Source organism: Hemiscyllium ocellatum, chromosome 5, assembly GCF_020745735.1.
Source record: "Hemiscyllium ocellatum isolate sHemOce1 chromosome 5, sHemOce1.pat.X.cur, whole genome shotgun sequence".
In the NCBI taxonomy this organism is placed as follows: domain Eukaryota; kingdom Metazoa; phylum Chordata; class Chondrichthyes; order Orectolobiformes; family Hemiscylliidae; genus Hemiscyllium; species Hemiscyllium ocellatum.
Genome location: NC_083405.1, coordinates 30,565,813 through 30,582,266, shown reverse-complemented (window position 1 = coordinate 30,582,266; position 16,454 = coordinate 30,565,813). Strand labels below are relative to the sequence as shown.

Genomic DNA, 16,454 nt, shown 5'->3' with positions numbered 1-16,454 from the left:
CCAAAACTACAGTTGTAGAGTAAATGCACAATCTGGAAATAATTCACTTCTGTATAATATAAAGTTGTTACAATCCAAGACCAAGCATAACAAATGTGCTGAGTGAAACTGTGAATTCTTTCCTACTTTGTATTTGTCTACAAATGACTGAACTTCTGAGATAACACTGTTCAACCAACATTGTCATCAATACGACAAACCTCTATGTGTTTACAATCAACCACACTGATTTACTGATGGCACCTATGAAGAGGTGTGTGTGTGTACAGATCCACACAGAACTCTCTCCTGAACAGCAGAATTCAAGTGGCACTCAGGTAATGTGAATGGAATGATGTCAGAATAAAACTCTAAATATTCAAAATGATGGGTGCACTAAATCCATTATTGTACATTGTAAGTTATACTTCAGTATGAAGTAACAATTCAATTGATTCCAAATAAAGTAAGTAAATTGCAGAACATTTTAAACTCTAATTAAAATTAACTTGTAAATCAGTCTTATGTTATTGAAAGATAATTTTAAAGAAACCTCGAGCATAATTACTGCTCAGTCATATAATGCTGAAGAACTGGAGCATGGGAAATTCCTTCAATAATTTCCCTCACTTCAGTTTTCTAAAATAAAACAAGGAATGATCATAAGTAAGCATGCATGACATTTCCAATCTTATTAATCGAAATGAAATGTTAATAAAAAAAAGGACCAAGGAAAACAGACTTGTTTAAAGCACATGCATTGAGAGATAGTGAAATCCAGTCTTTACCAAAAAAAGGAGTGAAGGTCGACATACTGAAGCCTTCTTATCGAAATATATCCTCAATGACTTTTAGAGTCAAAGAATGCCAAAAAGATTAGATCTAACGTGACAACAGCAGCTTTACTCGCCACCGTGTGACCTAGATACCTCACTACAGAGTCCGAATGCTGGTTACAGCTTACTCGGTGTACAAGCAGGAGGCTGGAAGAGCACAGCAAGCCCAGCAGCATCGGGAGGTGCACGAAGTCGACATTTGGAGCAGTTCATACTAAATCCTATTTACACTGTCTTCATGTTCAGGCCGAGACCCCTAAAAAGACATTTTTAAAAAAATAAAAATGCAATCACATTAAGTCCAGCGGCTAGGTTTTAGAGGCCCTGCCACGATCTTAGAAGGCCTGTCAACTGGAGATAAAACAAAACATCGCTTCGGTCACTAATGCAAAGAGCTGACAGGAGCACTCAGCACACACCCAAGCCTGCTTTGTAAGCTGAATTCAAAGCCGAACACAAAAACAAATCTCACGCTTGAAATAAAAGAGAACGGATTACCACTGAGATAATTGGTCCATTTATAAAGCATGCCTTCCATGGTAAGTGTACGGATTCCCTGCCATTCACTTGCTAGCTAACTCACGATACCATTCCCACTCCATTGATACACACTGCAACAATTCAGAACAGCCGAACGCAACCAGGAACAGACCCGGGTGCGTGATGTGCTATGATTGACAGCTCAACGGAACCACTCGCTAGAGAACGCTGCTGGCATTGTTGGGGATCCGGGCGAGAATCCAATCAGCGGCGGGCGGCGGCCGCCTCGCCCCGCAGCCCTGCACCAATCAGCGCTGAGAAGAAGGAAGATCCCCGCCCACCAACATCCTCGGTGGTTGGGGTTGGTTGTTGCGTTTCCATGTTGTCGAACGCTCCCTGGGAGCGTGCGGATTCCTTTGTGACGTCGGCTGCGAAGGGGGCGGGGTTTGTGCGAGAGTGGAGTGTGAGCAAGTTGGACGTGCCACGTCTACATGGGTTTGGGGCTGAGCACAGCAGGGAGGGAAGGGGAAGACAGTGGGGGCAATTAAAGAAAGGGATATACTCTCAAGAAAAAAAGAAGTGGGCAAAAAACAGTTTTGCATACTATGTTGCCTAAAGGTCTGCAAGCTTCCCTCGCACTCGTTTTCACCTTTGTGCTGGGTTATGCCAGCAGTGCCCTGATTCCAGAGGCTGATGTGAAAATCGATGTGCTGCAAAAGCCTTTCCTCTGTCACCGAAAGACCAAACTAGGTGACCAGTTACTGGTCCATTATGCTGGATTTTTTGAGAATGGCACCATGTTTCATTCCAGGTAAGTCTGTGAGGTTCAAGACTGAATGGATATTTCCGACTTTAAAAGTGTCACTAACTTTCCAAGTTGCCTGATGAGCAAAGCTGAGAGTCGGATTATAACAGTGAAGTAAGAGTTTTGCATTTACACTAATGTGCCTTTTACAATATGAGGATATCCGTAAGTGATTAATACATAACCAGGTGGTACACCTCAGTTATTGGTTGAAACACGAAGCGGTTAGGAGACCGGGAAAGCTCCTCTACTGTTAGAATAGTGTCTGTGAGAGTCTTAGTCCATCATTTTGTGTATATATGAAAATGGCACCTCCAAGAGTGCATACTCTTAGCAGCATTGGTGCTTTAGTACCAAAGCTGGAGACTCTGCAGTGACACCACTGAGGTGTGTGCAACAATGTTGCACTTTTCCCATTGTTTTCCAGTCCTGCCTTTGATTCCTGACTCCCTCCATAAACTACTTAACGTTGTTTAAATATTAACTGGCAGCAATATAACTCCAGAAAGAATTCAGTTGCCAAATTTTAATATTGCAAGGCAGCCCAGGTGTGATATATGTTACTTGTATGCAGATAATGGGCATTAATTAGGGATTTACTTTTGCTGCTATAAATGGGGCATTTCACTTTTCTTTCAATTCAGTTTGAATTCTAGGCTTACACTGGGATATATTGCCATGAACTGGTATTCCAGCACCTAAGATGTTCCAGTACAGCTACAACCTGGACTCTTATTGAACAATCTAGTAAATTGCTCAGTAATGCCCTGACCACAAAAGCTAGACAAATCCAAACTGCCAATGACCCCTACATCATTCCAAGTTGTCAAAGCTGTTGAAAGTGCTGTTCAAGCAGCACTTGCTTCTCAATGATAGGGATGGTACGGTGCCTGGTATCACAGCACCAGGGTCCAAGGTTCAATTCCAGCCTCGGGCGACTGTGTGGAGTTTGTATATTCTCCCCGTGTCTGTGTGGGTTTCCTCCGGATGCTCTGGTTTCCTACCACAGTCCAAAGATGCACAGATCAGGTGAATTGGCCATGTTAATTTGTCCATAGCATTAGATGCATTAGTCAGAGGGAAATGGGTCTGGGTGAATTACTCTTCGGAGGGTCGGTGTGGACTAGTTGGGCCGAAGCACCATAGGGAATCTAATCTAATCTGCCCACTGACTTTGTGTTTAGCTGCTGAGCTGTTGGTCTCATTACAGTTTTAGTCTCAACATGGAAAAATAGAGCTGAAATCTGAATTACATCAAGGTAGCATTTGACCAAAGAGCCTGATTAAAAGTTGACGAATCGGCAATCAGGAGGCTCCACTGGTTGGGGGTCATAGCAGGTACAGAGGAAGATGGTTATGATTGTTGAAAGTCAGTCACCTCTGTTCCAGGACTGTAGAAGTTCATCAGGTATATATTTCCTAATCATCCTGTCCAGAGATGCTACACACACCTTGACAGCAGGTGGAACTTGAACCCAGGTCATGGTGATACATACAGAAGGAGACCCTTTGGTCTGTCCAACCAACCCATGCCCATTGTAATCCCAAGTAAACTAGTCCCACCTCCCTGTGCTTGGCCCATATCCCTCCAAGCCTTTCTTATTCATGTACTTATTCAAATGGCTGTTAAGTGTCAAATATCATTCACATATACGGTTGGCTGGCAATGGCCATCAAGGACAGGAACAAAATTTAACTATTGCTGAATTCCCTATTATCAACATCCCACAGATTACTATTGATCAGATATTGAACTGGACTCGCAATATAAATACAGTGGCTACAAGCTTAGGTCAGATACTAGAATTCCTGTGCTAAGTTACTCATATCATCGCTCCTCAAAACTATCCACCATTTTGAAGCCACAAGTTATGATGGAAAACTCTCCACTCTTCTAGATAAGTGATGGAAGAAGGCAGCTCACCATCACCTCCAGAGCAATTAAAAATGTGCAATAAATTCCAACATCCAATGATCAAACAAAACAAAGGTCATTCTAACTTCAAAATAACTTGTGGAACAATACGTACAAAAAATAAACAAAAAAGTTTAGAGAATATTAGCTGTTATCTTAAGGGGGCTGAGTTACAAAGTGAAAGTAGTTATGCTTCCTTTATTTGGAGTCTTTCTCCATCCAACACATCGCATTCAGTGTTAGGCATTACACCTTTGACATGATATGTTGGATGTTGAGAGGCTGTCTATTAAGTTTTTCAATGATACTGGGGCACAGAGGTTAAATTATCATTACAGTTTGTATAAACTTGGCTTGAATAAACACCATTAAATAATGATGGATTGCAGTCTTTAAAATGTCAAAAAGATCTAATAAGGGAGTTATAGAAAAACTGTTTCCCCTGTTGGGAGAATCATGAACAAGAGGGCATAACATAAAACTAGAGCTAACAGATTTAGGAAGGCAATTCTTTGTGTCTGTGACAAGGATAAATTTTCCCTCCTTGTTCCTTCTTGACTTGTCTGCGGCTTTTGCTATGGATGACCACACTATCCTTCTTCAATTCCACTCTAAATATTGTCCAACTGGATGACCTTGTATTATTCTATCTTCACTTACCTAATTGTAATTGGGATATTATTTGAAAGAGCTTCTCTTTCCACTTCAATGTCCCCAAAAGATCTATCCTTAGTACATTCCTAGTTCTCATCTAAATTCTGTGCCTCAGCAAGATTAGTGAAAAACATGTCAAATATTGAGAGATAATTTATGCCAACAGCCAGCTCTATTTCATTACCAGCTGTCAAGACTCTTTCACTTTTGTTAAATTATTCAACTGCTTATCTGATATCCAGTACTGTGTACCAATTTAAATATTGGTGTGATTGAATAAAGTGATTGTTTCAAACTCTGTTTTCCACATACTGACTCCATTATTCTCTGGCAATTCAGACAAGACCATGATATTTGCAACATGAATGTCATTTTTAATGAACTTCCAGCCATATATTCATACCATCACTAACTATCTATGCCTCTTACATCAAATGATACTGTCTTTGCCTCAAGCTATCTGTTGCTGAATCTGTCAATCATATCTTTGTTGCCTTTAAACTTCAGTATTCCAGGTTGGTCTCCAACATTGTTTTTCATTCACTTGAACTCCAAATTGCTGGTGTCCATGTCCTTACTTGCACCATGCCCTATTTGTCTGTCAACCCTGTTCTCACTGTGCATCATTTTTTGGATTCTCATTATATTAAAATCTTATCATTGCCTCTTCCTTCCTGTTATGCAATTTCCTCGAACCCCTAACGTTTGTGCACATCTAATTCTGCTGCCTTACGCATCTCTGATTTTAATTGCTCTACCATAGGTGACTATGATATCAGCTGCAAAACTCTGGAATTCCCTCCCCAAACTCGAGCTCTTTCTCCTCCTTTTAAGATGTTCCTTAAAACCAACCACTTTAACCACATTTTTGGTAATCTACCCTTGGATGACTCGGTGTAAATTTTTGATTGAGTCATCCTGTGAAGCGCCTTTGGATAGAGTCATACAGCACAGAAAGAGGCCATTCAGCCCATCAACTCGACATCAGATAAATAAACTAGACACCTAATCCAATCGCACCATCCAGCCTCTGCCCTGTAGTCTTGCAAGTTACAGTGCTTCAGATAGAGATCCAGGTTCATTTTAAACAAGTTGAGGGCTTCTGTCTCCATAACCAAATTAGGCACCAGATTCCAAATATCCACCACCCTCTGGTTGCAAAAGGTTTTCCTTGTGTCCCCCCAGTCCTTATACCAATCACCTTAAATCTGTACCCCTGGTACCAGACCTGTCCGTTTGGAGAAAATGGGGCTCTGCTCTCCAATGTATCCAAGTACCTCATTATTTTGTACATCTCAAGTAAAGCCCTGAACTGCTTTGTTCTTATGGAATTAACCATAGCCTAGCCAGCTTTTCCTTATAGCTGCAATTTTAGTGACTTTGCCACATTTTCATAAATCTTGTCTGTACTCTCTCTGGAACAATTTCATCATTCCTGTAATCCGGTCATCACAATTGCACACATACTCCAGTTATGCCCTAACTTGTGCCTTGTGTACTTGCAGAATTACATTCTTAATTTTATATTAACTGCCTCATTCAATAACAAAAAGCATCAGGTATTCCTTCTTTACAACGTTATCTACGTGCCATGCCAGCGTCTGTGACCTGTTGTCAGGCATTTCATGGTCTCTCAGTTCCTCTGGCCCACTCAACATGCTCACATTTACCATGTATTCCCTTGCTTTAATACATAACCTAACATTTCTGTCAATTGAAGTCTATTTGCCATTTATTTGTCCACTTAACCAAACCATTCAGATCTTCCTGCAGTCAACAACCATTCTGTTCAGCATCAACAACATGACCCACTTTTGTGTCATGTGAAAAATTTCTAATCATGCCATTCCATCTAAGTTTAATTCACCAAGATATACCTCAAACTGCAAAGGACCCAACCTTTGGAACACCGCTGGCAACTACTTTCCAATCGCAGAAACATCTTTCAACCATTAGCCATTTTTTCTTTCTGTTGAGCCAATTTTGTATCTAACTCATTTCATTCCTCTATCCTCTGGGCTTCACTTTTTCTGACCAGTCAGCCATTTGGGATCTTGTCTCATGCCCTATTAATATGAATATAGTCAACATCCACTGCATGATCGTCATCAATTCTCCTTGTTACCTCCTCAAAGTTTAATTATCTTCCCATAACAAAACCATGTTGACAATCCCTGATGAGTGCCTTTCTCAGTAAGAATTAATCCTCATTCTCAGTATTAATTCCAATAATTTGCTGACCACTGGGGTCAGATAGATCAGTCATAATTATTTTGACAATCCCTCTTGTATTGTTGAAATAATGGTACAACATTTGCAAATCTCCAACCCTCTGGTACCTTGTCTGTATCTACTGAGATTGGAAAATAATCCTCAGAGCATCCACTATTTCTTCCCTGGCTTCCTTTAGCAGTCTAGATAGGTGATTCATTCACATTCAATGAAATCAGTCCACAATATCACCATTTTACATCTTCATAACCAAAAGCTTTGTTGCCCGAACCCTTAATTACATTCTCTCAAATATCTTAATTATATTAAAAAGACTAATGCACATAACAAAGTGTGATGCAATTAATTTTTTTATTTATTTCTTTGCGGTACATTTATCACTTTTGCAATAAAAGAATGATGAAACATATACTTGTATCGAATAAAAAACAAAAGGACTGACTGTAGGTGCTAGAAATCAGAAACAAAAATAGAATTTGCTGGAAAAGTTCAGGTCGAGTAGCATCTGTGGGGAGAAATCGGAGTTAACATTCGTCAGACCATTCTTAGGAAGGGTCACCAGACCTGAAATGTTAACTCTGATTTCTGTCCACAGATACTGCCAGATGTGTTGAGCTTGTCCAGCAATTTCTGTTTTTGTTTGTGACCTACTTGTATCTCTGGCTCAAATTTTGGTGCTGAAACTATTTTATTGTATTTCAGTCACAAGGACAACAATGGCGAGGCAGTTTGGTTCACACTTGGGATCAAAGAAACACTTGTAGGCTGGGACAGAGGTTTACGTGAGATGTGTGCAGGAGAGAAGAGGAAGCTAGTCATTCCCCCAAGCCTGGCATATGGAAAAGAAGGAAAAGGTATTGTACCCAGGTTTAACAACACAAAGTGTTTTACTATACTTCATCCATGAAATATAACTTGCTAATATTTACCTTTTATTTCAGCTGCACGTACTTAAAATATTTTCCTGTATACTTAACCACCAACTTAGGAATGACTTTGCAAATTTTATCATCTGGATCAGATATGATTACTAGACACTGAGATGCTTATCAGAGCATTTATAGTAATACTGATTGGAAAATTCTGATTGTTCAAACCTTTTCATTTCTAATTATCTTGCAATATTTGTGAATTTACTCTGCCTAAAATACATCTTGTTGTTTCAGTGCTTTATATTTAATATGCTACGTATCGACCAGTCTGACATCCAACCGGTTTGTTGTAGCTGAAATTCAGGAAAATAATAAAACCACAAGAGCTGGAGTGAGTTAGATAAATTGGAGTGTAAAAGCATAGAAGTCCTGTAGTCCCAGGGATCATGTCAAGGATATAAAGGCAACAAAGTCCTACTCAGGGTTCATACAACTGTTTTGCGTTGTTAACCAAATGGAGACCTAAAACCCTTATGAAGAGATATGAATTTTCCGTGATTGATGCAAAGGATCACCGCAATATTTCACATTTTAAGGCATTTAGTGTAACAAAAATGAAAATCGACATTGAAACATTATTTAATAGACAATTAATATATTAAACAAATAATATTACAAACCCAAAAGGATTTAAAAAAAAACCTTATACTGCATTTGTACATTTTCAGTAGATAGAGTCTGATATATAAAGGTCAATTTTCTCCTGATTTTAACAGAATTGAGTCTCTTTGCTCTTGATCTTTTAAAAACAATTCTTTCATTTAATCTTCTGGGAAGAATTAAATGGATTGAAATCGTAAGGTAGCCTCCAGCGACTCCTTGGTCTTTAAATCTTCTCTCTGTAAACCTCCTCTCTTCAAACAGGAAATTTGCCCTCATGGGCAAACTGTTTGATAATAACCAGAAATTGGTCATTTATCTGTGTCACACATTGTGCAGCATCTGGTCAGATTCCTTATGCAAGGAACAAAACCAGATATTGTTTAACATTACAAGCAAAATATCCTGCATCAACTTTTTCTCACCTTTACCAACTAATGTACTAAATAGTTCTAACATGAAAATTGTTAATGTTTTACAAATAAATTACTAACCATCCTATGCTTTCTTTGTTTGGTTAACAGCTAACATGGTCATGCATGCTCAGTGAATTTTCTTGAAGTCTTCGTTACCCAGTGACTTTTGCATGCTGTTGTGACTTATACTTTCTGGAAAGGTTGGCTACAAGTGAGTGAAAAGGATACCACAAATGAAAACATTTGACCTATCATAACTGTGCATCATGATTTTATGCCACATAGTAATAAAACAAGCAAGCTCTTCTTCCAGAGTATATGCATGGATGTATTACTGCCAGCAGCTGAGACCCACACAATGTTTAAATGTCAGTAAATGTTAAGACTGTTGAGACTAGTTAAACATGAAATATTGAATGACAAAACCATTAACGTTAGCAGTGAAGTTTCCTGAACCCTGGTAGCTTGACAGTACTCACTGGTAAGGCTCATTGCCACCAAAACAGGTACATCAGGGCCCAGCAAGGATTCAGTAGTCCCAAAGGTTAGTGTGATGACATTCTGGTACTCAGCAGATTTGCGATTGATATTATCAGGAGGTGTCCAGATACTTGGGCCCATACTGGGTACCCACAAGTGAGGAGAGTCTGCAAAACATGACAGTCATTAACTCCTGTGTGGATAGTTACCAGCTACCCCCGGCCATACAGTCAAATCAAGTAGAAATGATAGAATATGAATCTCAAAACTTGGCTGTTTATAGATTTTATTCATCAGATTATTCTGATCAGTTTTAATAGTTACCTGTGGGCATGGCTTGACAATACAAAATCAGCCCTAAATATTTGCTCAGTTGAGCATCTCATCCAGAGTGGTTGGTGAAACAAACTGAAAAATGCTACAGCAGGTGCTCTTGTGTGATGGATCATAGCTGAGCGAGCTTTATTCCACATCCTATCATGCCTTATCTGTTGTGAGTCCTCAGTACTGGACACCTGAAATCTGAAGTGTTCATTTTCTACAGAATTTAAAACAGTTTCATAAGTTCAAAAAGTAAATAGGATTCATGTATAGAGTATAACAATTCATATAAAGATACATGCCCGCATTTTCGCCTGTCTCCAAGTATGTCTTGATATCTTCATCAATTACATGACAAGTAAATCAAGTTTGCGGGACACTGTTAATTTTTCTGATGACTTGGCAGAAGTGGAAGCAAGAGAATGAGTTGTTTCTTAATTTTGAGTGCAAGTATTCAGTTTCACAACTAAAACCAGTTCTTTTGTATAGGAAAAATTCCACCTGAAAGCACGTTGGTATTTGAAATTGAACTCCTTGACATCCGAAATGGACCACGGTCACATGAATCATTTCAGGAGATGGACCTCAATGATGACTGGAAATTGTCCAGACATGAAGTAAGATTCTTTTATTTATAAATATTCTCGCCATATTCAGGTTAAAGTCTAAACAAAAAGAACCTGAAAACCAGGAAAAACAATGCAATAAAAACAGTCCAGAATACAGGAAGAAAGTAATCAAGAAAGACTCCAGATTTTTAAGATCACAAAATTAAAAGGTATCATGCCATTAAGATTTAATTACTCCCAAATCCACCAGCCTTAACTTTTACCGATATGTTTAGCAGGTTACAAGTTGGTTAATACTACATTCAAACATTTCATATATTTTTATGTTAAATCTAAGTAATCTTTGCACAATGGGAAGGAAAGATCACATTAGAGTGAGACATGGCCTGAGTGATTATATAGTTTGGGAGTTTGGAGGTAGAAGACAGGAAATTATAGGCTGATTTAGCCTGGTCAATTGTTGGTAAAAATTTTAGAATCTCTTATTAAAGATGAGATTGCGGAGTACTTGGAAATGCATGGTTTTAAAAAAAAAGGGCTGGGTCACCATGACTTCCTCAAGGTGAGGTCATGCCTGACAAATCTGTTAGAATTCTTTGAGGAAGTAAAAGCAAACTAAACAAGTTCATTTCCAAAGGGTTAGAATACAAGGGCAAAGGTGTATTGCTGAGGCTGTGTACACTCTGGTCAGACCGCATATGGAATTTTTTGAGCAGTTGGGCCCCATATCTAAGAAAGGATGTGCTGCCCGTTGAGGTCCAGAGAATGTTCACAAGAGTGATCCTGGGGATGAAGAGCCTGTCATGTGAGAGGTGGTTGAGGACTCTGGCACTGCACTCGAAGGAGTTTAGACGGATGAGTGGGTGATCTGATCGAAACTGACAGAATACTGAGAGGCCTGGATAGAGTTGATGTGGAGAATATGTTTCTACTAGTAAGAGAGACTAGGACCCAATGGCATAGCCTGAGTGTGAAGGGATGAACTTTTAGAACTGAGATAAGGAGGAATTTCTTCAGCCAAAGCATGGCTAATCAGTGGAATACATTACCACAGAAAGCTGTGGAAGCCAAGTCATTGAGTGTATTTAAGTCTGAGATAGATAGGTATTGATCAGTAAGGGGATCAATGGTTATAGGGGAAAGGCATGAGAATGGGATTGAGAAACCCATCCGTTATAATGGAATAGCAGAGCAGACCCAGTGGGCCAAATGGCCTAATTCTGCTCTTAAATCTTATGGTCTTAATGTTATAGAGAAGCTTGTGAAGAAGCAAGAAAAATCACAGCAAGTCTTTACATTTAAAAGATGCATGTGCAGAAGCCAGAAGTTGCTTTTTGATTATTCTAAAATAACAGTAAATGCTCACAACTTCAATGATTTTTATATCTCAACAACCAGGTTACTGGGTTCCTTGTCTCATTTTTCATAACTGCTGTCTGCTTTTCCATTGTCTTTCATCCGACCTCACTGTTTGCCCTCAGGTTGTCTCTTGTTGGTTTTAACTCTGTCATATGCTTTGGCTATTCATCTCATTGTTGTAGTTCCTGTGCTATTGGTAAATAATACAGATTAAATTGTGAAAATTTCAAACAGGCTCATTTAACAACTCAATTACTATGAATGCAACCTGTTTCTAGCATGTTCTGCTGGTCTGCATATGGCAGTAGATCATGTGGCTTCATTCTGGTTCATGCCTTATTAGTTTAATCAGCTCTTAAACTTTAGTTTCTGTATTTGTTGAATGTACTGTTTTCTTTGCATTATTTTCCTAATATTTATCTTAATATATCTGCATATACCCTGACAATGAGAAATGCTCAGACAGAAAATGGTATTTGTACTACTTTAACAAACGTTTTTTCACCCTGTTTTTCTGGACTATATCTTTATTTTGAAAACAATTCATTTTGTTGGATTAAAAGCCAGTTGTTCATGCAACATTTTAACTATAAATAAACAATATTTAGTTACTTTACTTGCGTAAACTCTTGTCGGTAGAAAGATTTTGGGTATTTTTCAATGAGGTTTGCCTGTGAACCTATCCCTTTTTGTGAAATTATTGATAATTTTGAGAGAGTACAAAATGACTCTGTGCCTACATGATCACCCGCAATAAACAACTAGAAAATATTGTCCATTCCAAACTTTTATGTGATAAATCACATCTTGCCTCCAACTAGTTCAGGTCGCTCTTCCTTAAAAGCTGAAAGTGCTGAAGAAACCCAGCAGGTATTATGAGAACTCTGGATGAACTGAGTTTATGTTGAGTCTGATCTGAGTCCTCTTCAGCAAAGGCCATTTTTCCATTTGCACAATGCTGTCACTGAAGTACATTGATACAATTAATGGAGCCATTGTTGCAACTGGTACCTACAACTGAATTACACATAAGTAGGTTTCCTGATCCACCTTAAAAATATTAATAAAGTAAATCACCAGTCGGCATACCGTGATCATTTCATGTCTGCTCATGTACAGTACATATGCACTTCATAATTGTGTAATTTCAAACATAATTTAGTAAGCAAGTACCTGTTGGAAGATCTTACCCAAAAAGTAAATCTTGTGTATGTAAATGTTTAAAATATATTTGTAATTGATCTATGTAAATTCAAAGTGTTTTACATAAAACAATGTTAAAGTTTAGTCATTTGGTAGTATAGAATTTGAATATTGCTGGGAAAAGAGGCACTGATGTTTTTCTCTTGCACTCATCATGACAGAACTTTGTATTCTTGCAATAATTGTGACCTGATAGGTATTGATGAAATTCATTGACTGTTTTTTAAGCAACATTTTAATTTATTTTAACAGTATTACCATTTCCATCTCTCCAGTATTTTTTAAACTTATAAAATTTCTACATTTTAGAGATTGTGTGCTTTTGAATGTTCCTTGCTGCTAAATTTAATCCTGAACTATCTTTGCAAATTAGGTGAAAGAATATCTTCGCAGAGAATTTGACAAATATAAAGTTGAACAAAATGACACCCAACAGGACTCTATGGTCAACGACATCTTTAAGAATGAAGATGAAGATGAAGATGGATACATTTCTGCTAGAGAATTTACATATAAACATGATGAGCTATAAATGAATGGTCCTGTTCCCTCCTAGTATATTTGGATGTTACATTTGTTATTTTAAGTGTTTATTTTTCAAAGTAGCAAAGAATAACTCCCCTGTAAAATAAGCCTGAAAAATGCAATTTTTAAAAAAGTTTTGTTTTAAAATTTAATCCGATATATTCTATGAGATGAATGGATACATTTGGAATGTTTTACCTCTTATTTTGAATGTTTTATATAATAATATTGACATTCGCTCAGTAAGTGCAGACATTTCTGTGGGAATTAATGTCAGTCATAATTACATGACCATCATTGAGATACTTCTATGGAATTTGAAGCCCTATACTGATTCTTTATATTAATTGTGAAAGGGGTTACTCTCCTCAATTTGAATAGCTAAATTCTTATTTTTTGCACCCAACTGGATTTGTGATATAAAAGAGGGTATAGGTGACCAAAATATTAAGCCAATCTGTGCCTTAGCGGTGAGCTCCACACTCCTTTTGTCACTGGAATGTTTTTTGTACCTGAAAATACCTCCAGAGTGTATTTAAGTATATGTAAGGAAGGCTTTTTGTCACAGTACAAAATGTGGCAATTATTCTATCTTGATTTTTAGCTTTTACCCATCCTAATCTGCCGCAATAACAAATTTCATTTAGATGCCATTAATTGGAATAACTTTGTCTGTTTTAATTATGAATGTTATTTATTATTGCTCATGTTAAACTGTAACCAAGATAATTTACAGATGGGGAAAGACCATTTGGCTAATGTAATTCATCTACTTGGAGATCCACCAGTTCATCAAACATCACATTCCAGTTTCTTCTTGGGTGCTAGAGTTTTTGACTCAACTATTCAATTTGACATGTTCACTTTATGTATATGACTTTTAGAGAGAATCCTAAACTCATTAGTTTGCATCCCTGTCCCACACTCTCTATTTAATATAGTATTTATTTTATACACTAAGATTATCTTTTAAATGCCTCCTTTCCATGCTGCAGACCTTAAGTTTCTCATGTTTTTCCTCACAATTCAGACTTTTTAGCATCAGCCTTCGAGCCGTTCCTTGCTCTATCTTAAGCACTTGAATGGCTGTTTTGTTTCAGCAACTTGATCATATGCAATGCTCAAAGTATGGCTTGACCAGAGTGCAACATTATTTGGCTCTATTTCTTTCTGACTTGTATTGTCTATGTACTTCAACATTCCACTGACCTTGTTGAAATCATGCTCTGCATTGTTTGTATCTGTTATATGTCAAGTCTATAGTCTTAGACTTTTGTTTGCTGATAATCTGCTGAGTGAAAGCTCAAACTCACATTTGTTGATGAGTAATAATTAACTAGTGAATGTTCTCCTTGCAAAGGGAGAGCTCTACATCAGAGTTGACTCCACGTGATGGAGTCAACAGAAGGAAATTAATCCTTTAGAACAGTGTCGCAAAGTCAATACTTGATCAAGGAGATATCACCATGTTCTAGAATGCTTTTGGTAATTGATCAGCCATGCTGACTCATTGATGGGACTAGGAATGAGAGACCAGGAACATTTTTCTTAGTCATCAATTGCTCAGCAGGTTGAACCCTGTAAACAGAAACTCTATTCATGTAGATTTCTCAGAAATTTCACTTGATAAATCCACATGAATGATGGATGGGAGACAGGTGATAGGTTATACATGACAAGTTTTGGCAAATCCAATTAAAATGAGTCTCACCCAAGTTACAACTCCCTAAGGTTAGTGATGATAATAGTTCTGTCTTTACGCTTGACCAAATAGTTTATCTCATCGTAGGCAAAATGTTCACTTCTTCCCACCCGACAAAATGAGGACAGTGATGGATTGTATGAAACGGGCTGCTGCAGCCTGGAGGTCAAACAGCGATTGACTTTGAATCCCAGAAATATAGATTGTTTTTGATCCACTTGTTCAGATTTGTTTTGACGTATCTGTGGAGCAAGTGGTACTTGAATCTCGGCCTATTGGACAAGAGATAGGGACATATCACAAGAGTCTATAAATTATATTTCAACCTCTTCCCAGCTGCTGTGGAATTTGAACCACATTCCCAGAATATTAGCATAGACCTATGGGTTACTAGTCCAGTGGCATTACCACACACTGGCTTTTTAACAATGGCATAGGGCTCAATCCTGAGGTGAAATGTTGCATGTTGTAATGACTGAGCTAGTCAGACATATCCTAGAATAGTATGATTAAGCAATTCAACAAGCCCAGATTTTGGTCCTTTGACAAAGGTATTTCAAGTGCTGAGGACTCTGGTTTGGGGGTGACAATGTTTTAATTCTTCTGGCAATATGAACTTGCTTAATTCATCATGGGAACACTGTATTTTTACAGAGTGGGCCCAACGGGTGTACGCAATTAGCTTTGTCTTTCAAACTCCAGATGGCTGTGTACGGGTTTCTTTTGAGTGTTCCTGAATTGAATTCCTGGTGATATGCCTCTGGGACCAGTTTAAATGCACTAAGGCTGTCAGCTTTTATCTGTTTATAATCAAGGGACAATAAACCTCTCAAGCTTTTTTCCTGGTTAATTGACCCTGAATCATTAGGGCCCATGTTTCTTGTGGCCATCATAGCTGTCCTGTTACCTTTAGAAAGATGGTGAAAAAGGATTCCACCTCACCTCTTTCAAATTTAGGTAGAAAAGAGCATCAAGGCTTGGTTCTGAGGCAGTGAGATTGTTACTGGAGATGGTGAGGGGGGGTGGGGGTTTCTCTATGGTAGTTTATATCTGTACTTTTCTGGATCAGTTATTCCAATTCTAATTTTTTAAGAGTTGAAACCTCCAATTATCTCTCTCTTTGTTTTGGTTTAAACTTGAAGAACAGCCTCAACCTTTCCAGTTCTAGCTGGGTGAGGTCTTTCTCAGTTTCCGATTTGATCACTCCATTTTACTGTTTCAATATGGACTGTGGTTAAAGTGCTGGAACAGCATCTATAGCACATCAGCCATAAGAGTCGTACAGCATGGAAGCAGATCCTTCAGTCCAACCGGTCCATGCTGAACTAAGCTAATCCCAGCTCCCTTTTCAAGGCCATATCCCTCCAAACATTTTCTATTCATGTACTTATCTAAGTGTCTTTTTTTTTATAATGGTATTTTTATTGAAAAAAAAGGACATTTTAA

At 38.1% G+C, this 16,454-nt stretch overlaps 2 protein-coding genes across 4 annotated transcripts in view; one reads left to right on the top strand and one right to left on the bottom strand.

The window, feature by feature from the left end:
* Positions 1-1,471, bottom strand: part of plekha8 (pleckstrin homology domain containing, family A (phosphoinositide binding specific) member 8) — a 62,922-nt gene extending 61,451 nt beyond the window's left edge. For all 3 annotated transcript variants that reach the window (XM_060825374.1, XM_060825375.1, XM_060825376.1), the window contains exon 1: positions 1,314-1,471. In XM_060825374.1, coding sequence (XP_060681357.1) covers positions 1,314-1,353 — 40 coding nt within the window. In that variant the 5' untranslated portion in view covers positions 1,354-1,471. The remainder of the gene's footprint in view (positions 1-1,313) is intronic.
* Positions 1,472-1,765: 294 nt separating this feature from the next.
* fkbp14 (FKBP prolyl isomerase 14) lies at positions 1,766-16,005 on the top strand. Its single transcript, XM_060825373.1, has 4 exons — positions 1,766-2,106; positions 7,604-7,755; positions 10,140-10,267; positions 13,155-16,005. Exons 1-4 carry the CDS (start codon positions 1,901-1,903, stop codon positions 13,311-13,313), a joined length of 645 nt encoding a protein of 214 aa, XP_060681356.1. The 5' UTR covers positions 1,766-1,900; the 3' UTR covers positions 13,314-16,005.
* Positions 16,006-16,454: the final 449 nt, after the last annotated feature.